Source organism: Heptranchias perlo, chromosome 7 (assembly GCF_035084215.1).
Source record: "Heptranchias perlo isolate sHepPer1 chromosome 7, sHepPer1.hap1, whole genome shotgun sequence".
In the NCBI taxonomy this organism is placed as follows: Eukaryota; Metazoa; Chordata; class Chondrichthyes; order Hexanchiformes; family Hexanchidae; genus Heptranchias; species Heptranchias perlo.
This window is the reverse complement of record NC_090331.1, coordinates 56,406,696-56,430,966: the sequence shown is the minus strand read 5'-3', so window position 1 is coordinate 56,430,966 and position 24,271 is coordinate 56,406,696. Positions and strand designations below refer to the sequence as shown.

Sequence of the window (24,271 nt, the reverse complement as noted above, 5' to 3'; positions counted from 1 at the left end):
GGTATTAAAAACTTGGCATATAAATCTACTAAATAGCTACAGAATTTCCTTATACCTCTTTCTGCACCACTTAAGCCTTGCTGTTATGGCTTAAACAATCTGAACTACAATAATTTATAGCCACAAGATGCCTGAACAAAATGAATACTAAAATTTGAATTATAAAAAATGGTTTGAATTTTAGCCATGATACTGTCCAGTCTTGGAGTCCTCATACAGACAACAGTTTGAGTTTACATACTAGTATTGACAGAGAGAATGGAGTTGGCTAATAAAATTATCAACTATATAATGTACCAGTTACCAGAAACCAACGAATAGAATACAATTACATACATAATTTATTACTGACAAGTTAGATTGAATTGAATTACTTAGTAGCTGCAAAAAATTATGATTATAAGCTTAACAATTTCTGTCTTAAGTTCCACAAACCACACACCATAGTAACCATATTTCACTTATAATTAACTTACAGAATATACACTATCACCTAGTACAGCAAATGTGGACTTTACTGAAGATCCCATTCTGATTCAGAGTCTAAAGAGACAAAGGCTTTCCACCAGATCAAGAGGAAGAGAAAACAATATGAATTAATTGAGATTACCCTAAATAGGCTGAAAGCCTATTTCTTGTTCTTACCTTCTGATACTACAATTCTACTACTTTGCATGCAGTTTGTATCTCCTAAAACAAAAACTGATACACTTTCTCAAATGGAACTACTTGTTTTCACTGACTGAATGAAAAACAGTCAATAATTCTAATGGTGCCATACAGTTTTATTAGAACAAGCACAGATAGCAGCAGTGTACAGAATATAAGTATGTATATGCATTAGTTAACAATTGCACTTCTTCAGAGGCCCTTATAAATATGCACTTCAGTAACCTATTTAAGCATCACTGTCAGGTTTAGCACCAGTCAGTTCTTTTCAGTCTTCCAAGACAATAAATCATGACTACAGACCTTTGGTAAGGCATTTTTAACATTCATTGGCAGGCTAATTTATACTTGCACATGCAACTTAATTTACATTGCAACAGACACAGCAGTGTGGAATTATCTCTAAACAAACATATTAAAATTCATCATCTACTTAAGTCAGGCACAGCCTGAAAATACAGAAAAGTAGACACCTGTTGAAATATATAGTACAGGTACAAAGCAGTTCACTTTGTTCTGCAAAGCCCAATGCTTCAGTACGAAAGATACTTCCCTTTTTAATGTTCCTTAATTCACAAATATGAATTCTAGCCTTAGGATAGGGTGGGGAAGAGAGAATGAAAATGTAAACAAGGAAGAAATTGATTGAATAATGGGGGAGGGATGGAACAAATATTTCAGTTATCAGAAAATGTTACACTGCACTAATATACAGATGTAATGTGCAAAAGTATAAACATGCAGTGAGCATCCTAGTTATCCATCTCCTTATACAGATAGCCAAACGTGTAGTCGATTGCATTTTCCTTTTCAAGGACAACTAATGCTATTTTAGACATTCTGTTACCCAGTTGTTGTCAGGCAAAGTTTTAACAAGAAATATTTTTAAATTACAGGGGGAAGAGGAGCAGAGATTTTTCCATTAAAATTAGATTTTTAGAAAAACTATTTAATGAAAAATAGTTTCTAAATTAGAAACCAACGACACTTAGCAAAATCCAGTGCTCCACATAGATATACCTAATTTTGGCCTAAGGACTATACTTCAATAGATTTAATTTTTCAGCAATTGGACCTTAAGGCACTCAAGTAGAATTACTGATCACAAAAGTTAATAGCCAAGAAAGGAACAAAAGAAATGGACGTGCTAGAAAAGTTAATGTATTAAATGCTTATTTAACTGATACAGATTAACTACTTAGGATAAGTAACAGTTTGAAGATGAGTTAAAATTAAATCATTTCAAAGGTAGAGGAAACTTGGTACTAAGAGGAAACTTGGTACTAAGAGAAAAAAGCAGCTTAATTCATATATATTACAATTGAAGACTCACGTTAGTCACAGAGAATAATGGGTAATTTCAGCACAACAGCAACATTAATAATCACGTTACCATTCTTATTCATTTGAGTATTTTTGTTTAAAATTAGTAACCGATAGGCACAACATAACTTATATGCACAATGCAAGACTAACAGATTTCAGAGTTTTAAAAAGGCTTTTACTATGGAAGTATACTGGTAAAACCTGATAGTATTTACATGTTTAATCACATATTTACTTACTACTGGATGCATTTATTTGAAAATACATCTATAACAAGAGCTACTGAAATCTGTACAGATGATTAAAAGTAAATTCTATATAGTGCAATGTCTAAAGACTTTTAAAATTTTCTTGTTTTATGAAAATTAATTTTAGAAAAGTGAATCAATATTTTAGTTCATATGCACTTTATATATAGATTTTTATGGTTCATTTGCTGAATTTATCAATCTCTTAAACCCAGCTGTTCACAACAGTAAAGTGAACTACATCATTTTCACTAATAAAAATGTAATTTTCTTCTTATTTTCCTGATAAACTCAGGGGTAAGATAACAAAATTATTTTGGTAACTCATGGTCAAACAACCGTAGCACTGTACCACTACATACATATATATATATATATATGGAAAATGAAAACACAAACTACATAAAGAATTAGCAAGATCTGTTCATTCATTCAATATTCCTTAGAATGTAAAAGAACTGGGTTGAAGAACCCAAAGATATGAGCACAGCGTTTGGTCTAAATGTTTGATTCTAACATTCCTCTGAAAACAATGAATGGTTTCAGTTGTTAATTGTTGCTAAGTGGGAAAATGATCAGAGTACAAAACATTAAATAGAACAGAATGAAGTGATGATCTTAGAGTTTTTTGAGAAATCTTAGACTGGCTGTAAAATGTAACCAGTAGAAATGTGTTTCTTGAATCAAAGTCAACTGCACATATCCAGTTGCTTAATTAACTTAATCAATGAGATATAAAATCCACATACAATCCAATGCATTAAAGACCAATAACTGAAATAAACAATGTGTTTATATATCGTCTGGTTGTCCTTTTGGTAACTTTCCTTCGGAAACAGTGGCATTTCTAAAATCTAAGCAATGCTGTCAGCATGATTTTGTATTATCCTGTCATATATAGATTAAATAAGTTATTTAATGAATCAGCTAACTGGCTTTGTAGTCTCAAATATAAAAAAGACTTTTTTCTTGTGCAATTTTGTTGCATTTTAAAATCAACAGGCCCATATTCATGAACTTTACATAATGCATAAAAAATTTCCATTGAGTTTAGGATGTGCATTTTTGAATACATATCTTATATGTGGTACAGCCTGCTATGTTGCAATGGAGCCATTTGGAATCTATTATGATAGGGATAAAGATTTAATACTGCTAGTTAAATGGTAATGGCTACACCACATAAAAGAAACATTACCAAACAGAAATCTGAAAAAACATTTTTTTTAAAATGAAAATACATGTGGCTGTAAGCTCATTAATTTCAAATAGTTAACACATTCAGCTTGAATACCATTGTAATAAATTAGAAATACCTCTTAGTAGGAGCATCCGTGTGCTCAGCAACACATTCTGTTTATCTAGTGATTTTCTATTAAGCAAACTGACTAGGGAATGGCTTGGTTTCTGTGCAAATTTTTCCTTTAAATTAGCATTGCTATTAACACAGGGTCCAATAACAGATTTCCATTGCACTACCTTTGCTTACATCTACCAGGCTTACAAATGGCGACAAACCATTTACTGAAATTAAATTTATAATACTCTAATGTGTTGCTTGTTAACACCGTTTCTTGTTTGTACCTGCAGGATTGATATTAAGGGATGTAGGACTTTTTACGCACCCATCAGTGTATAAATATTACTGATAAATATATATTTTAAATAAATTTTAAAATTGTGACACAGAACACAAATGGCAATGCCATTAGACATTAAAGCGCACCTTGAATGGTAGAAGTAGTTACGAATGCTGAATGCGACAATGTTAATAAATGTCAGTGAATTTCAACCTAACTATGGTTTTGTACTCTAGGCACGTTAATCTTTGATATGATGCATTATAGTATTAGAAAAGTGAGTTTTGCCGGTTTCCAGAATAAAAACAATGTTTGCTCAATGTATTTACTATTCTTAAGGCATGGAAATGAATGATGAAAAGCTTTAGCAAAAAGCCATGGTAGTAATTAATGCTTCATTAGGATTATTATATTTTTTCATAAATATGTGACTGTCAAACAGTCTTCCTTATTCTTGTGCATTTACTTTAAATTACACTTTTGGCTTACCAAAAATTCACAGCTTTAGTGGAAAACAATTTTTTAAACCAACAGTTTTTGGGTCATGGCCTATTTATAATTATGCCTGTTATTAAACAGACATACCTAGCTTATGACCTGCTAAACCACATGACTGCAATAAGATTTAAAATAGCAATAATAACTTATGCATAGTTAATTTCTTCTTTGTGAAGAATGTTATTTTTATTTCTTCAAATTCAGTTACCAGAGTGTTGAACTTTCTAATTTACTAAACCCTGGATCCTTTCGCAGTTCCCAGTAGTTCCCATTGCTCATCCAGGATTCTCTTTGATTACCTTCAAAAACTTTCCTGCAAAATAGAAGTGTTTTATGTAGCTTTGTTAAAATTACCTATAAATGCAAAATCAAAACATCTCCACATCTGAAATAATCAATGATGATGATAAATCATGAGCTAAGCACTACACACTTGTTACTGCAAATGTTTCCCGAAGAGCAACAAATAATGCATCTGACATGAGACTAACACAATAACAGTCAGGACTCACTTGAAAAATCGTGGCTGATAAATTGTATTGTTTTCTTCCATAAATCTTCTCCGCTCTCTTTGCAATTCTTCTATTCTACGTTTCTCAGATGCGGCAGCTTCAATATTTCCTTCTTCCAAGTATCTGATGAGAAGAGATACAAACTCAATTGAAGTTTCAATTATCTGATAGTTGGATTTTTTTTTAGGATAAAACAGCATTTCTCTAATGCTTTGTTGGGAATATGCTGGTATACAATACTAAAGCACAAGGGGAGCCAGAAACATTAATTATGCTTTTCCATGTAGTGTTTTTATTTTCACAATTAGAATTAAAATAATACAAGTGAACACACTTTGTGCGCAGTATTCTCTCTGGCCAATAACACTGGTTCAGACAAATCTACCCTAATTATTTACATTTCTTCAGCAAGAACACCTTTACCCTGAAAATCAGCCTCGGCTCAGTGGTAGCACCCCTGCCTCCAAGTCAGGTCAGGAGATTAAGTTCACACCAGGACTTGAGCACATAATCTAATCTATTGCACATAATTAGTGCAGTACTGAGAGAGGGACCATCTTTTGGAAAAGACAATAAACTGAGGTCCTACCTGTTTACTCATATGAACATGAAAGATTCCATGGCACTATTCAAAGAAGAGCAAGAAAATTCTCATGGTGTCCTGGCCAACATTTATCCCTCAACCAACACCACCAAAAACATTAACTGGTTATTCCTTTCATTGCAATTGTGGGACCTTGCTGTGCAAATTGGCTGCCGTGTTTGCTTACAAAAACTACAGTAACCACTTAGGATGTCCCAGTGTTTTACAACCGGAGGACAAGTTTCTTACAGCAATAACTTGCACTTTTTTAGCACCTTTAGCATAGAAAACTGTCCTACGGTGCTTCACAGAGGAGGAAAGGAATGGACACAGCCAAAATGGGGAAGTTAAGAGGTGTGACTGAAGGCTTAGTTATAGGGATAGAATTTAAGGAGGTTTTTAAAAGCTGACGGAAAAATAGAGAGGCGGAGGTGTTTAGGGAGGAAGGTCTAGAATGGTTCTGAGACAGTTGAAAGTTCTTCACCAATGATGGCTTAGGGGATGGGAAATGCACAGAAGGCTGAGTCAGAGGACTAGAGGCCAATGGAGGGGATGTAAGCCTGGAGAAGACTGCAGAGGTCAAGTTGAGTGAAGCCATGAAGAGATTTATAGATGAAGACAAAGATTTCAAATTTGATGCTTTGAGAGACATGGGCATTGGGCAATGGGACTTAGTAAGTGACAGGATCCAGGCAATGGATTTCTGGACAGGTTTATAGAGAGTGGAGGTTGTCAGGAGGGTGTAGGAAAAACAGACTGAATTTCTTTTTTGTGCATAATTTGCACCCCCCCCCACAATGAAATCATCAAAAATCATTAATCTAATCAAGTGGAGGCATTGCCCTCTCAATTGTTTACTGTAGCAGAAACGGGACCTGGGCAGTTCCATCACTGAAACTTATATTGCACCTATAATGAAAAGAACTAAAGATGGCAATCAGCAGAATGCTCTCATAGGTCACACAAAAAAAGGAAGGTTATGGGTTCCAGTTGAAACAATTCTATACAGTACCAGCCATCATTCTGATTGGATAGACCAAATTTAACCACAGTGAATGTAGTACAACTTTCAAAGAATGAGGACTACTCTACCTTTCTGAACAAGCAGTCATCATCCAGCACTTCTGAATTCTGATATTATTTACTCTGAAAGTTGTATACTTAATCCTTTTTACCTCTGATCTGGTCTAAATCTGGCATCTGTTGATGGGAGGAACTCTTTCAACACTGGATCCAATTCATTCAGCTCAATAGCAAATCTTGTAAAACCATAATACATGTCACTGTCTGTCGGCATTGAGCCTGTGGAGTTTAAAAAAATACTGTACATGTAACTAAAGTAAAAAGTACCTTGACATTACTGACAGGGATCACACTACCTTCATTACAACTAAATCACTGAGGAGTTAAATATTTATCCTGTTTTGTCTATTACACTAAATGAATCATGAGAACATCAGGAATCAAGGGTCAGTAGCTTTAAATAGTTGGGAACCAATTTTAGACATTTTACTTGCTTAGGACCATTCACTTGCCAGCTGTTCACTGTGATTTTTTGTTAAATGAAGCAAAACATTTGTGAAGCTTTAAATAGTATAAAAGAACTTCCATACTTGTTACCTTTCAACTGTTGATTTGTAGATGGTTAATGTAACCAAAGTCATGCAAAAAGAAGCTACAGTTTAGGCTTACAAAACAATACAACATGCAAGCTGAACAAAATAAACATTCACATTGCAGAATAAACAGCTGAAGTTATTCAATTAATGAGGGAAAACAGTGTGCAATATATTTATATAATTTTTTTTTGTATGTGTCATGTATGTTGAGTCTGTTATCCATGTTGATCGATTGGTAGATTTTCTTCTTCCTCATTGGTTAAGGTGTTCATTTACACTGCAAGTTTACCATCATCTTGAAGAAATTTCTATTTTGCACAGATGCTAAACTTAGTGTAAATCCAGAATCAGGGCACGGACTAGACTCAACAGCCCAACTCCCTGGAAGGGGGAGTCACACTACTTGCGATTAACTGTATGGTGTGTAAATGTAGTGCAGTGCCTTGTCAAACCTGATTTACAAAGAGTTCAGGGAGGTCCGGTGGAACCCTTGGTCTTTTTAAAAACACTTTAAATACATCAATTTAAATGTTTTGAGAGTGGAGCTCTTCCCTTCCAACTCTCTAAACATTTAAACTTTAAACCGTTAGACAAGCTCGGCACAAATGTTTATCTGGATAGGCACAAAGCTCTTTCCTGGACAGTTGAAACTGAAGCGAGGCAGCAGCCCAGCAATGTAAACACTGTTTTTTCCTTTCTGGAACCCAAACTGCGGTTACCCATCTCAGACTTGAAACTGCAGTCTAGATGCACTTCTCTTCTCATTCTTTCTATTTTCTAACTGGTTATTCAATAGTCATAGTATACAAAACCATTTCCCCAATTTCAATTTTCTCCTTACATTCTACCAAAAAAAATTCTGTGATACAGCCAACGTGACAGTTCCTCACCAGTCCCATAAGATATGCCACAAATAAAATTTATCACATAATTAACGCATTAAAACAAAAGCTTACTACAAACTTGGCTTCAACAACTTTCCACTCTCACAAACAGCATGTCATACCCTGTCATGCCTCTCCCCCTCCCCCACTCCATTAAGCATAGGAGCAATTTAGAGGAGAACAGAAGTAGTACCCTGTCATACAAGGTGAAGTGAGAGGAAGAGAAACCCCCTTGTAAGGGGTTAACAGAGGGAACATGTTGAGCAGCTGGAGGAGAGAGAACCTCTGGCAGGGATAGACACATCTTTGGCTCTGCTAGGAACAGAAGGGACAGTTGCTGTTCAGGTTTATTGGGTTCACATTATAAAACAGCATTACCTCCAACTCAGCGTAACTAATGCCACAGGAGAACAACTAATACATGTAAAATGATGTGAGATTTTCAATTTCTATTTACTTAATGGAAACTCTCAAAGTGGAATGGACTGTAACAGAGATTGTGCTATAATCAAATGGTGTCGAAGCCATATAAGCATATTCATTTATTCCCAAAAGAGGCCATAGAGATGTCGGGGGTAATTTTAACCTAACCCTCCCATCGAGAAAAGGATTCAGTGGAGCGTAAAATCAGGCCGGGTGTAAAACAGGTATCCAACCATAACCCACCCTGTTCCCGCCAGTTGTTAGGTTAAAATTACTCCTGTTATTTTAAATATCCTTCCAGTTTTATTACCACTTCTAATTTGACATTTCAATGTTTTGTTTTGGTTACCAGTTTCATAAGAGCAATTTACTTTTAAATAAAACACAGCTGTCCTAAATCACAAAACACTTGGGGATTTAAGTGGTTGCTGTGGAAATTTAGTCTACACTTCTAAATGGAAAATATTAATAGTATGGAGATGGATAATAAGAGGTGGCAGCCTTGAATAGGGCTCATCAACTTGTTGCTATAAATAGCAGTCCTTTGCCATTGCTAATTTCATCAGTTCACACTCTAGATATTGAACTCTAAAACACAACCAACAATTTATCACTCATCAGTGAATTCACCTGGTCTCCATATGCATTTGGCAGAGGGTGCAACTCCACAGTACAGCCCTTCATGCCACTTGCCAAACAGTCGACGTACCACTTTCCCTTCCTGATCCATCACAAATCCTTGGATCTCATTTACGTTTGAGCTCCAATAAGTTCCCTTTGCAAATAAAAGAAATATGATTTATTTGATAACTATATGCTGATCCATTTAATATTCTTAATGTTCTATTTCTGAAATACGGCAATAATTCTTCTCCTACAATTGCATATTTAAACTAGGTTTCTTTTATTTTGCTATTACAAAGGAACTGGAATTATTATATATAAAACACTTAATGCTTCAAATATATATTTGTTAGAGTTAATTGTGAACATTAAGTGTAAATAATTCCAATGTTAAAGCACTATTCTTGAATACACCATGAGTAATTTTGGTAAAATTCAGGACCAGAAAAAATTGATATAAATGATATGGGGAGAAAAGGAAAAGAAGATGATAAGCCAGTATAGGCTAATTAGGAGACATTACATGCACAAACTAAACAAAGCACTGCAGGAAAATACACTAAGGTGTTATTATTATACAGTAGCAGTGCTTCCGTAGTCAGCTCCACTTAGTCCTCTCCTATCTAATCATTTTCTAATATAGCTTCCTTGGTGTGCAGAATGTAACATGTTACAACACTGGTGAGCAGATATCAGCATAATACTATGCTACGATCAAACAAAGCACTTTCAATACCTAATTAGCCCCATACTATGCTAAGATCACGCAAAGCACTTTTAGTACTTAATCTAAAACTGCACTTTATAATTCCATAAGTTTAAAGTTATTATGCAATAGATCTAAATTGAGTAGTTACGGTTAAAAGGTAGTCTGAGAAACATTTACACAGATAAGTTTCATAGAATGGCACAATTGTTTTTTGTATACAACCAAGAATTGTCTATTTGCACAAATGCGAACTTATCTGTATTTACCTTAATGAAAGTCAGTTTACAAATGCACGCATTGCTTTTTGTGTTTCTAATGGTGATTTCTCCATAATGTTCTATCCAACGTTGCCCACTAAGGATGTTGTGTATGCATGTGGTAACTTTGTTCCATTCAAACTGATCTCCATATCTAAAATTTCAAATAAATTATTCTCTATTTAGCAATTATACAACTATATTTAGCCACTAGCAAAGACAACATGAAATATAATAGACGTGTTTCCCGAGTGGCTTTTTAAAAATTCTTTCATGGGATGTGGGCGTTGCTGGCGAGGCCGGCATTTATTGTCCATCCCTAATTGCCCTTGAGAAGGTGGTGAGCCGCCTTCTTGAACCGCTGCAGTCCGTGTGGTGAAGGTTCTCCCACAGTGCTGTTAGGTAGGAAGTTCCAGTATTTTGACCCAGCGACGATGAAGGAATGGCGATATATTTCCAAGTCGGAATGGTGTGTGACTTGGAGGAGAACGTGCAGGTGGTGGTGTTCCCATGTGCCTGCTGCTCTTGTCCTTCTAGGTGGTAGAGGTCACAGGTTTGGGAGGTGCTGTCGAAGAAGCACTTGGCGAGTTGCTGCAGTGCATCCTGTGGATGGTACACACTGCAGCCACAGTGCGCCAGTGGTGGAGGGAGTGAACGTTTAGGGTGGTGGATGGGGTGCCAATCAAGCGGGCTGCTTTGTCCTGGATGGTGTCGAGCTTCTTGAGTGTTGTTGGAGCTGAGCTCATCCAGGCAAGTGGAGAGTATTCCATCACACCCCTGACTTGTGTCTTGTAGATGGTAGAAAGACTTTGGGGAGTCAGGAGGTGAGTCACTCGCTGCAGAATACTCAGCCTCTGACCTGCTCTTGTAGCCACAGTATGTGTGTTTCTGGTCAATGGTGACCCCCAGCATGTTGATGGTGGGGGATTCGGCGATGGTAATTCCGTTGAATGTCAAGGGGAGGTGGTTAGATTCTCTCTTGTTGGAGATGGGTCATTGCCTGGCATTTGTCTGGCGCGAATGTTCCTTGCCACTTATCAGCCCAAGCCGAGATGTTGTCCAGGTCTTGCTGCATGCGGGCATGGTCTGCTTCATTATCTGAGGGGTTGCGAATGGAACTGAACACTGTGCAATCATCAGCGAACATCCCCATTTCTGACCTTATGATGGAGGGAAGGTCATTGATGAAGCAGCTGAAGATGGTTGGGCCTAGGACACTGCCTTGAGGAACTCCTGAAGCAATGTCCTGGGGCTGAGATGATTGGCCTCCAACAATCACTACCATCTTCCTTTGTGCTAGGTATGACTCCAGCCGCTGGAGACTTTCCCCCGATTCCCATTGACTTCAATTTTACGAGGGCTCCTTGGCATCACACTCGGTCAAATGCTGCCTTGATGTCAAGGGCAGTTACTCTCACCTCACCTCTGGAATTCAGATCTTTTGCCATGTTTGGACCAAGGCTGTAATGAGGTCTGGAGCAGAGTGGTCCTGGCAGAACCCAAACTGAGCATCGGTCAGCAGGTTATTGATGAGTAAGTGCCACTTGATAGCACTGTCGACGACACCTTCCATCACTTTGCTGATGATTGAGAGTAGACTGATGGGCCGATAATTGGCCGGATTTGATATGTCCTGCTTTTTGTGGACAGGACAAACCTGGCCAATTTTCCACATTGTTGGGTGGATGCCAGTGTTGTAGCTGTACTGGAACAGTTTGGCTAGAGGCGTGGCTGTTCTGGAGCACAAGTCTTCAGCACTACAGCCGGGATGTTGTCGGGGCCCAGAGCCGTTGTTGTATCCAGTACACTCAGCTGTTTCTTGATCTCACGTGGATTGAATCGAATTGGCTGAATACTGGCTTCTGTGATGGTGGGATATCGGGAGGAGGCTGAGATGGATCATTTTCTCGGCACTTCTGGCTGAAGATGGTTGCAAACGCTTCAGCCTTGTCTTTTGCACTCACGTGCTGGAGTCCGCCATCATTGAGGATGGGGATGTTTACAGAGCCTCCTCCTCCCATTAGTTGTTTAATTGTCCACCACCATTCACGACTGGATGTGGCAGGACTGCAGAGCTTTGATCTGATCCGTTGGTTGTGGAATCGCTTAGCTCTGTCCATAGCATGTTGCTTCCACTGTTTAGCATGCATGTAGTCCTGAGTTATAGCTTCACCAGGTTGGTACCTCATTTTTAGATACGCCTGGTGCTGCTCCTGGCATGCGGATTAGTTCTTAATATGCTATACCAGAGTGTGGTATGATATAGGTTCACACCAGAGGTTTTCTACGCACGAAATTCCCAACCTCAGCCAAGGCTTTTGAGAGAGGTTGTGAAAATCAAAGAAATCTCTTCACTTGTGAAGGTCCAATGTCACCTGTTTGTAGAGAGGTAAGCGAACAAAGCCTTGGAGCAGTTTACTGTGCACTTTCTTATCAGACATGGGCGTGTTGTATCAAGGACACAACACTGGGAAAAATTGTGTAAAAATGGAAAACAGCAACATGTGCCTATAACATTAAAATTCAGAGTAAAATTTTAAATTTTAAAAACAATTATTATAATAACAAAACTCAATTTTGCATACAGATTAAAAAGATATAGCATACTTAACATACTCAGTTTGAAATTCCACAAAAGGTTCACATTAAACTAGTAGACATCACAATTTGGTTTAGCATTGTAACATTTTGAGCAGGTGACTAGTAAACATTTTAAAGCAGTTTGCTGTATGTGTCACATGATTAAAGATTTAAACAAAACAATTTAAACTCACTTAGGTAGTATGACATTCACTCTCCCCACTGGAAGTATTTCCATAGATTTTCCCCAAAATTTATTCTTCAATCTGATATCTAAAAATAACAGGAAGTTCGATGACAATTAGAATTAAAAGCATGTATTTTCTTTTGGTGCACATAACTGCATATTATTTTTCATTAAGAAATTTATTTGTAACCAAATATTTACATGTCGAATGGAAGGGGCGGGGAAAAATGAGTCACAGCAGGACATGGGGAGGGGATAATATCAGTGGTGGGATGGGTTGAGTGCGGCATGATGGCAGCAATGAGATGGGATGTAGTTGGCAGGGCAGAAGTTGCACCCATAACGTGTTTTTTTAAATCCATTTGTGGATCCTGAGCTAATCCCATGAAGTTTTTTTTTAAATTGCAATTATTTTTGAAACACATTACATCCATATCATATGGTATATGTACACGGTATGGTACAGTTAAGCCACAATTAGAGTACAGTGTGCAGTTTTTGACACTCCATATAGAATGAACATTAAAGCCATAGAGAGCATAGATTCACCAGGATGATGGCAGAGATGGGAAACTATAGTTCACTGAAGGTTAAGAGGACATTTAATATTATTAGCATTATGAAGTAGAGTGAATGAGCAAAATACTATTTTATCTGGTTGGAGAGTCAGTGGCGAGAGATTGTCAATTCAAAATGTTCACTGAGACGTTAGGAGAAATTTTTTCACACAGAGGGTTGTTGGAGCACAGAATGCTTTGTGCCACAGGGTGTGGTTGAGGGAAAATCAGATAAATATTTGAAGCAATGGAAGGTACAGGGCTATGGGGAGAGTGTGAGGCAGTGGGATTAGTTTTGGATTGCTCTAGCAAAGAGCCAGCACAGGTGTGATGGGGCCGAATGGCCTCTTTCTTTGCTGTAAACTTCTATCGTTCTACTCTTAGCCGAAGAGACTCACCAAGGTAGCAGGCTAAAGCTCCCAGCATTTTTTTTATTTTTTATTATTCGTTCACGGGATGTGGGCGTCGCTGGCAAGGCCGGCATTTATTGCCCATCCCTAATTGCCCTTGAGAAGGTGGTGGTGAGCCGCCTTCTTGAACCGCTGCAGTCCGTGTGGTGACGGTTCGCCCACAGTGCTGTTAGGAAGGGAGTTCCAGGATTTTGACCCAGCGACAATGAAGGAACGGCGATATATTTCCAAGTCGGGATGGTGTGTGACTTGGAGGGGAACGTGCAGGTGGTGTTGTTCCCATGCGCCTGCTGCCCTTGTCCTTCTAGGTGGTAGAGGTCGCGGGTTTGGGAGGTGCTGTCGAAGAAGCCTTGGCGAGTTGCTGCAGTGCATCCTGTGGATGGTGCACACTGCAGCCACAGTGCGCCGGTGGTGAAGGGAGTGAATGTTTAGGGTGGTGGATGGGGTGCCAATCAAGCGGGCTGCTTTATCTTGGATGGTGTCGAGCTTCTTGAGTGTTGTTGGAGCTGCACTCATCCAGGCAAGTGGAGAGTATTCCATCACACTCCTGACTTGTGCCTTGTAGATGGTGGAAAGGCTTTGGGGAGTCAGGAGGTGAGTCACTCGCCGCAGAATACCCAGCCTCTGACCTGCTCTCGTAGCCACAGTATTTATATGGCTGGTCCAGTTAAGTTTCTGGTCAATGGTGACCCCCAGGATGTTGATGGTGGGGGATTCGGCGATGGTAATGCCGTTGAATGTCAAGGGGAGGTGGTTAGACTCTCTCTTGTTGGAGATGGTCATTGCCTGGCACTTATCTGGCGCGAATGTTACTTGCCACTTATCAGCCCAAGCCTGGATGTTGTCCAGGTCTTGCTGCATGCGGGCACGGACTGCTTCATTATCTGAGGGGTTGCGAATGGAACTGAACACTGTGCAGTCATCAGCGAACAACCCCATTTCTGACCTTATGATGGAGGGAAGGTCATTGATGAAGCAGCTGAAGATGGTTGGGCCTAGGACACTGCCCTGAGGAACTCCTGCAGCAATGCCCTGGGGCTGAGATGCTTGGTCTCCAACAACCACTGCCATCTTCCTTTGTGCTAGGTATGACTCCAGCCACTGGAGAGTTTTCCCCGATTCCCATTTACTTCAATTTTACTAGGGCTCCTTGGTGCCACACTCGGTCAAATGCTGCCTTGATGTCAAGGGCAGTCACTCTCACCTCACCTCTGGAATTCAGCTGTTTTGTCCATGTTTGGACCAAGGCTGTAAGGAGGTCTGGAGTTGAGTGGTCCTGGTGGAACCCAAACTGAGCATCGGTGAGCAGGTTATTGGTGAGTAAGTGCCGCTTGATAGCACTGTCGACGACACCTTCCATCACTTTGCTGATGATTGAGAATAGACTGATGGGGCGGTAATTGGCCGGATTGGATTTGTCCTGCTTTTTGTGGACAGGACATACCTGGGCAATTTTCCACATTGTCGGGTGGATGCCAGTGTTGTAGCTGTACTGGAACAGCTTGGCTAGAGGCGCAGCTAGTTCTGGAGCACAAGTCTTCAGCACTACAGCTGGGATGTTGTCGGGGCCCATAGCCTTTGCTGTATCCAGTGCACTCAGCCGTTTCTTGATATCACGTGGAGTGAATCGAACTGGCCGAAGACTGGCTTCCGTGATGGTGGGGATATCGGGAGGAGGCTGAGATGGATTATCCACTCGGCACTTCTGGCTGAAGATGGTTTTAATTTATGCACCAGCTTTGTGTCTACAACTCCCAGTTTTTTAAATGATTTCTAACATTGTATTAGAACATGATGTTTGCAAGCCCCGCCCCTCCTCATCTGCTATCATGTTTTCAAGCCCCGCCCCTCCTCATCTGCTATCATGTTTTCAAGCCCCGCCCCTCCTCATCTGCTATCATGATGTTTTCAAGCCCCGCCCCTCCTCATCTGCTATCTGTTGATGGAGAAGGACGGTCAACTAAAACCCCAGATAAATTATTACAAGTAGTTATGGTTATTTAAATTTGATTTTTTTTGCATAAAATTGAAATATAAAGTCTTATATTATATATGACATAACTTTCACAGTTACTACATTAAAGTATCTCCTTATTAGCAAATACAGCAGGTTACATGTGTGACAAGTGAAGCTTTGTAGAAAATTTTAGCATTAATGTATTTTAAATAGTTATACCAGCTATATTTCTTTTAGTTATGTTTATCTCAGAACTCAGAGATAAATAGCAAAAAAATGGAAATTCTAGAAGCACTATACTGTTATTCAAGTTTGAAGGCAGATTCTGATTAAAAGTCCTGAATTCAAAATATTTTTATTTAACAGAAACTTTTAACACAATGTACTGCCAGAAAGATATTTAGTAAATTAGGAAAGATGAATATTCATTTTTTTAAGTTTTAAATATCTCTTGGCACTTTCGATAAAAATCCAAATTCAAATAGATGGACAGTAAATGTAAAGTATTATGCTCCTGTGAGATATGCAGATATTTATTTATTTATGTACTTCCAGTATATGATGGAATAAATTTATTTATCTGGAAAGCACTCATTTACTTAGTTTCCAAGATCTAATAAAAATGCACTTACTTCATTATCTCTAAGGTTATCTCTTAACAATTTCTTCCCAAATTCTCTCACTGGAGAAGTGAAGCCCTCCCCCAGTTTCACATCCCAGAAGTCTCCCCTTGTAACAGCATAACCACTAACTGAGCAATGTCACATGACCTCTGATAATAAAGAAACACTGAATGTAGCATGTGCCCCTGTCTATCACAACTCAAGTGTCATTGCTAATATGTGAAATATGCATCACATGTGCACCTGATTGGCTCAAAATTCATATTCATTGAGCCACAACAAGTCATAGCTAAAATAAGTGGTGAATGGATCAATCAGATGCAGGCAAAGCTGGTGCATAAATTAAAAAAAACTACCAAGGACTTATAAAAACAAAAACAAAAAGCAATCAGCAAAAGCTACCGAGCCAATATTGTGTAATATTAATCCTTTCAGGTGCCACCTTGGGCTCTCAAGAGGTGAAAGAGTATTGGAAATAAAATCTGTAACATGATAAAGTCATTAAAAAATACATTTACAACAAAATCATTATGCATTAATAGTTTGTGTGTCAACAACATTTTTCATCAAGGGCCTGTGCCTCTGACTAGCCCAGGGGTCAATTTCATAGCACTTTCCACAGCCATTTCTGTCAGCCGAAATTACTCAAAAAGGTCACAAGCTACAAATCCTAGCATGCATCTGTTCCTACAACTTCCAGATTTTTTTTTATTGATTGACAGCAAAACTAGCCATTTATATTCTCACTGTTAATGGAAAATAATGGAGGAAAACCCCCAGGAAAACCATTTTAGGAGCACTGAAAGTAACTGGGGTTTTCTTGTACAAAGGATCAAAATAAGCAAGAGCCTGAACTTGAACTCTCTCTGAGGTAACTTTCATGAAAAATAAATGCTATATTCAAGGGGCTGTATGTTCAGCAAATACAACATGTTACATGCATGACAAATTAAACATTTCATTGAAATTTTGGTGCTGCCTAATTTTTATGTTTAGTAATGTATTCTAATGGTTATACCAGCTGCATTTCATCATGTTTATCTCAAAACTTGGAAACAACCAGCAAAACATAATTAATATAAACAGCGGAAATTCTGGAGAGCACATACCATTATTTAAGTTGAGAGTGTCCTGAATTTAAACATGTTTATTTAAGCAGAACCTTTTTTAGTAACATCAAGTTCTGTTGCAGAGACATTTGATAAAGAAGGAAAATTGAAAATTGGTTTGAACTTTTCTTAACTTTTATATATTTCTCGCGCCTTGCTATAAAACTTTATACCCTAAACAGATTGACGATACAAGCACTACATTCCCTCTATTAGACATGTAGGGATTTATTCAAGTAACTGTGTTATGCAAGGGAAGAAATTTATTTATCTATCTATCTATCTTCAGTGGTTAATGGAAACAGGAACAAACCAGAAACAATTACTGCATTGTTTGAATTGTCCTCTTACAAATTACTTTCTAAATTCTTTCAGTGGCAAGATGAACCCCTTGCCAGCCATACCCCAGCATCCCTACCTTGCAACAATTTAAGCTCTGGGACACCATGAGGCATGCCACCAGAGATCTGATGGTGTATATAAAAAAAAGTTTTGCCCCCAATGCTTTCAGCCACTTCAAACATCACACTTCAGAACTGAATAATCCAAATAAGATAACTGGGAGATAACTTGGCCTTTCACTAAGGAGAGGAGCCAAGTAACCACCAATCTGGAGAAACCTCCAACAGCAAGATCAATTTAACTGCTCTTAGGATGTGCCTATTTAGACTACATCCTCACACTGAATACCTGATCAGCAGCTTTAAAGCAACAGGTCAGGTTAGAGCTAAGCATCGTAACTTTGCTCCAGATTCTAGAATACCTATAAACACCACCACAGGAGATGCCGTCAATAGATTCTTTATCATGTCCTTTTATAAATCCACAGGAAAAAAACAAAAAATCATTCTGCAATAAAAAGGGAAGGCTTGTATAAAAATGAACATTCAAGTGAGAACTCAAGAGTATTTCCAGTGATCCAATGCTGTAGCCCTTAGAGTTGCACTGCATACACAGAAGCATATATACTGCACTCACTTCACATCTCAATCATCTAAGTGGAAAATTATGTCTCATTTTCTGTTTTTAAAAAATGTTAGACTAAATGCATACCTTGACAAAACACAAATTTCTTTGATTCACAATGACAGGCAGAAATGGGTGGATGGTGGCTGACCTAAAAAATGAAAATATTGAAAAATTGAAAAAGGCAAAGGAGCATCAGGTTACCTTTACTGTACAACGTAACTATCATTTAAAGGAAGTAAGTAGTAGTAAGGGTTATCAATTCTTTCGCACCTGCGGTAACATAAAAGGCATCAGGTTCCAACAATATCTCAAACATTCAAATATTGAAAACTGCCAATATAATCTGGTCTTGCTGTAATTACACACTCCTGCCAGTTGTGGCACTGCAGCACTCCACTGGCTGAAGGCTGAAGGATGTAACTACAGTATGACAAGCTTACATAGGTAGTTTCCATTACAAATATAGACATAGGAACTTATATTGTAAGCTGACAGAAAGTCCGCACAGACACAAGATTTTTTACTATGTTATGGAACAAATATCATGTATTGTAACAAAAACAGAAAATGCTGGAAACACTCAGTAAGTCAGGCACAACATCTGTGGAGGGATGCGACAAGTCAATATTTCAGGCATTGCCCTTCTTCAGAACCTGATTTCAGACTTCCAGCAATTGCAGTATTTTGGTTTTTGGTCATGATATTGGACTAGGTCGTGAGTTGAAATCCCATTATACCAAGTTGTAAAATTGAATTCAATAAAGCTGGTAAGTTATGGGCTAGCACTGTGAAAAATAATGGTCAAACAAGGCCAAGAAAATTTCCTGCTGATTCCCATCTACTGCCCTCAACTGATAAATTAGTATTCCTCCATGTTGGAGAAAGCACTGAAGGAAGCAAGGGCACAAAGTGTACTCTAGGTGGGGAACTTCAATGCTGATCAATCTGACTAAGCTGGCCAAACCCTGAAGGACACAGTTGCTAGACTGGGCATGTATCACGTGGTGTAGGAACCAACAAGAGGGAACAACCTGCTTGATCTCATTCTCACCAACCTATCTGTCGCAAATAACATTGGTAGGAGCGGCCACTGTACAGTACTTATGAAGACACAGTCTCATACTCGCAGTGAAGACACTCTTTATTATGTAGTGTGGCACTATCACTATGCCATGCGAGACAGAATAAGGACAGATCTAGCAGCCCAAGTCTGGGTATCCATGAGGTGCTGTGATCTGTCAATTCCAGCAGAATTATATACCGTCACAATCTGTAACTTCACAACCTCACTCCCCCATCATATAATGCTGGGAGATTGTACTAGGGCATGTAAGGATCAGCACCAGTGAGGCTATGGGCCCTGATAACATTTTGGCTGTTGTGGTGATGATCTGCGCACCTTTCATAGATAGCTCCCAGCCAAGCCATCTAGTGCAGCTATGACAGTGGCATCTATCCAACAACATGGAAGATTGTCCATGAATACCCTATCCACAAAAGGCAGGATAAGTTGAACCCAGCTAATTATCACCTTATCAGCCTTCTCCCAAACATCAGCAAAATGATGGAAGTAATAATTAATAGTGCTATCAAACGACACCTAACCCAACAACCTGCTCGCCAACCCTCAGTTTGAGTTCTGCCAGAACCACTCAGCTTTTGACCTGGTCACATCCTTGGTCTGAACAAGGACACAAGAGCTGAATACGAGAGGATACCAAGATATCAAGGAGCCCTTATAAAAGTGAGGTCAATGGGGGTAAATGGGAAAACCATCTATGTGTCAGGAAAAGCTGACACACAGGAAGATGGTCATGGTTGTTGAAGGACAATCATTACAGTCCCAGGACATCACTGTAGGAGTTCCTTATATAATATCCTTGGTTCAACCATCTTCAGCTATTTTATGACTTTCTCTCTTTCAACGGGTCAGGAGCAGAGTTTTTTACTGACAATTCTACAGTGTTCAGCACTATTCGCAGATCTTCTGATAATAGAGCAGCCTATGCCAGCCTACAGCAGGACCTAAACAACATCATGGCTTGAGCTGAATGCAGGTAGCATTCACACCACATAAGTGCCAGGCGATGAACATCTTGAACAAAATAAGGCCCAATCACCTCTTCCTGACTTTCAATAGCACCTCCATCAATGTCCAGGGCGTTTCACCACTGACCAGAAGCTTAACTGAACCAGCCATATCAACATTATGGCTACATGAGTAGGGCAGAGGCTGGGTACTCTGCAACAAGTGGCTCACCTCCTGACCATTCAATGCTTCTCCACCATTGCAAGGCTCAACTCAGACATGTGATGGAATAATCACCACTCATCTGGGTACTAGAATACTATTCAAAGCTCAATACCATCCAGGACATAACTTCATTGGCATCCCTTCCGTCGGATTCAATAGCTACTTCCTCCACTACCAACGCACTGTGACTGCAGTATGTACTGCAGCAACTCAACAAGGTTACTTTGGCAACATCTCCCAGTCCCGTGACTTTTACCACCACGAAGGATAAGAGCAGTAATGTGGTGGAACACCATCACCTCCAAATTCCCCTCCAAGTCTCACACACCAACCTGGCTTGGACATATTCTGCCATTCCTTTATCATCATTGGGTCAAAATCTTGGAATTCCCTACTTTACACCATTGTTGGAGCACCATCACCAAAGGGACTTCAGTGGTTCAGGCAGAAGGCTCAACACAAGCTTCTCAGGACATCTAGGGATGGGCAATTTATAGTCTTCAAAAACATGCATTACCTACATAGCATCATGTAGGCAGAAACAAACTGTTATCTTTTAGTTTTGACAAAATTATTACAGAAAAACCAGGATAGAGTGACATTGGAAAATTAAAAAGGTAGATAAAAAGATAATCCAGGACGACGACAAAAAATTCTAAACATTTGTAAAGAATATTAGAGGAAACAGATTTCTTGGAAATATCTGTATTAAGCAAGATATTGAAAAAGAGTGGTGGCTATAAATAATGAAAGTTGAGTTGTGGGATAGGGAAAAATGTGATGTTCCCTTTTAGTTGTCTAAATGTACATATTTGATTTTGAAGAAAAAGTAAAGGATAGTAATGAAATGACCATTAAAGAACATGATCAAATGGATTACATCCAACAATACTTAAGGAAATGGCAAGTGGAGCTATGGCTAAAAATTATTAGCAGCTCATTCAGCAATGTAATGCCAGTTGATTGGAAAATAATAAATATTCCTAGCTGGGAGATTACCTTGGCTGCTCCAAGAGTCTGGAATAGAAAGAACGTCTATTCCAAAGTAGGCGCACAGAAGTTTGTATTACTAAGTCCAGAATATACCTAGGATACCACTTTTCCTCATGAGATGGTCATCTACTCTTTATCCTAGATGGGACATCCTTACTGAAGACTTACCCAAGAACAGAGAGAATCCTTAGAGTCAGGTAAACAATTACTATTAACTGACTTTACCACAAATAAAATGATATGGAAAAGTACATCCTACATGGATTTTTGCATACTCTGGGGTAGAAATTGAATCTTGTTGGCTCAATTTCAGGGACCAATGTTCTGCCTGCCCAAAACTGGGTCAGGCGATTTTTCAGGCGCCACTGGCTACCGCCTAAAAGAGGCAATAGATCCCTTACGTATGTAAATGAGGGCCAATTGCCTGTTTTAGGTCCCCTCACAGAAATTGGGTTGCGATGAGCGAGGCAGGCTGCGGTCTAAGCAGTGGCTGGCAACTAAAAAAAAACCTCTCTGTGGAGCCAGCAATCAACCCCTTCCTGCTGTCCGGCACCACCCCCCTTTCCACCACCCCTCCCCGCCCCCCCCCCCCCACTCATGCCCCGGCACTTACGTGAGGCAGCTGACTGCGAGGCAGGGGCCTGAATTTAATTGCAAAACAGCGAGCTTCCTGTGGAGGTGCTCGCCCACGTTATTTAGATAAGGCACAAATTCGGCCAGCCTTGGGGCTCCTGCTTGGGCTGCTTGTACAGCGCTGCTTGTGGGTCCGAAAACAAGCCCGGACAGATTACTACCCTTATATGTTTAATCCTTTGAGTCTATCAAAAAAAAACTTATCTACTTATCTACAATGTATTGAAGATGATATTTTTCAACAGATTATTTATATTTTATTCATAATCCATTTAAATGTCTTAAAATATTGAGATATTCAATATTAGATCAGTGGAGAAAGTTCTCAATTACATTTCTTCACTTTTACTATGTAATTGAAAAACTACGTATGATGATTTAGTAGCAAAGTGGAACAGCTGAATACAAATAAATGATTTTTCTTTGAAATTGAAAGAGAGACATTTATATAGTAACGGATTAGGATATGAATCATACCTGCTCTGCAAAAAACCTGAATCCCTTGTCTTCTCGAATACATTCATATGTCTCTCCAAGCACGGGATTAAAGGGCTTAAATGTAGCTCTGTAATATGTTGCAGCATATCCTGAAACTGCAAATGCAGCAATCACAACCTAGAAATTTAGGACAGAATGAAGATGGAGATATATGAAGTTGTAAAAATTGCAATTTATCCCCAATTAAAAGCACAATATACAAATATTCAGAATCTAATATTTTAGTCTATTATATTATTTTAGTCTTTTTTTTGCAAAGGCATTCAGGTCCCATAACCCATTATGGTGCATGAACAAAACATTCAAAATTTCAGTTTTAGACTGTAGTACAAAGAAAATATTAAGTTTAATTTTCCAAATTGGATTTTGGTAAATTGAATTTTAATTTACAATATCAGAATTTGTTTTGTGAATATGCAAGTTCAATGCAGCAATAGTAACATTACAATCTCCGTTTTAATACTGGCAGCAACATTACTCAACATCAAATCCTGAGCTTTACAAGGATCACAATTTTTTTTAAGGATAGGAATGGGTCAGAATAAACAGCAAAACGTTTAAATAAACAATACCATTCAGCTACAAAGTAAAAGGATTAATCCACTCTAAATCACCATTCGGTCATATGGATCATCTGTTTCAGCAGCCTTGTCTAGCAATTCAGAATATTCCAATTCTTCACAAAGATGCTGCAGAGTATTGAGGGGTTCATTCAGCTCGACTGGCATGGAGACCTTGGACAGATCTTTTCCAATGTTATTTCTCAGAATGTTCCACAGATTGATGCTACTGGTATCAGGAGACGGCGCCAGGAGACATGTACGTCTGCCATTTCGAAATGCACCACCAATGAGTTCGCCGTTAGATACTGTAACAACATGTGTTAATCAGAGGTTTTAAGCACCATATTTAAAGTGTCTTTCTTATAAACCAGCTCAAAACTTTAACTAACACTTTCTTAATGTTATGGATATTTAACTTTCAGCCCATACATAGGCTTGCTAAAAATAAGGTAGAAAAATAAAACACACACCAATAAGTTTTAGCAACTGCTCTGAAGGAGTTATCACAATTCATATGTCAGTTTAATTAACAACAGGTCATATGTTTGTTGGATTTCCTCATATATAAAAAGAATAAAAAACGGTTGTAACCATAAAAACCATTTTGTTGCAATATCGACGGTGATGGCATATTTGGATTGGACAAGAAATCAAATATTCCATGGCAATTAGATATTATTAGCTGGAATATAGTTTCATTATGCAATTGTTCATAATCACCCTGAATTTATATATGAAAAAGTTTGTATATTACTCAAGGAGGTGGGAAGCTTAAGTAATTATATTTTAAAATTCAGTTGTGTGCTGATGCATTGCTTTGAGATATCACTACTCTAATAGAAATGAAAAATCATCTCAAGTAGGAATGACACTCATCAAATTTGAACTCCCCCTTCCCATTGGCTCAGCAGGCAGATAACCGTATGTAATACAGCCACACTGAGCCATACAAACCAGGAGCTTCTGAGATAGGGATGGGATATCCTCCATCTCTACATCTCACTTT

The 24,271-nt window shown here is 38.6% G+C and overlaps 1 protein-coding gene and 1 long non-coding RNA gene across 5 annotated transcripts in view; one reads left to right on the top strand and one right to left on the bottom strand.

Moving 5' to 3' along the window:
• Positions 1 to 764: 764 nt before the first annotated feature.
• Positions 765 to 24,271, bottom strand: part of osbpl6 (oxysterol binding protein-like 6) — a 169,925-nt gene continuing 146,418 nt past the window's right edge. For all 4 annotated transcript variants that reach the window (XM_067987621.1, XM_067987623.1, XM_067987622.1 and 1 more), the window contains 9 exons: positions 23,317 to 23,570; positions 22,682 to 22,819; positions 18,409 to 18,472; positions 12,707 to 12,785; positions 9,942 to 10,086; positions 8,973 to 9,117; positions 6,592 to 6,718; positions 4,834 to 4,956; positions 765 to 4,634 (listed from right to left, as the gene is read on the bottom strand). In XM_067987621.1, coding sequence (XP_067843722.1) covers positions 4,526 to 4,634; positions 4,834 to 4,956; positions 6,592 to 6,718; positions 8,973 to 9,117; positions 9,942 to 10,086; positions 12,707 to 12,785; positions 18,409 to 18,472; positions 22,682 to 22,819; positions 23,317 to 23,570 — 1,184 coding nt within the window. In that variant the 3' untranslated portion in view covers positions 765 to 4,525. The remainder of the gene's footprint in view (positions 4,635 to 4,833; positions 4,957 to 6,591; positions 6,719 to 8,972; positions 9,118 to 9,941; positions 10,087 to 12,706; positions 12,786 to 18,408; positions 18,473 to 22,681; positions 22,820 to 23,316; positions 23,571 to 24,271) is intronic.
• LOC137323752 (uncharacterized) overlaps positions 21,716 to 24,271 on the top strand; it is a 35,307-nt gene continuing 32,751 nt past the window's right edge. Inside the window, exon 1 of the long non-coding RNA XR_010963439.1 lies at positions 21,716 to 21,768. This is a non-coding gene — a long non-coding RNA (uncharacterized lncRNA). The remainder of the gene's footprint in view (positions 21,769 to 24,271) is intronic.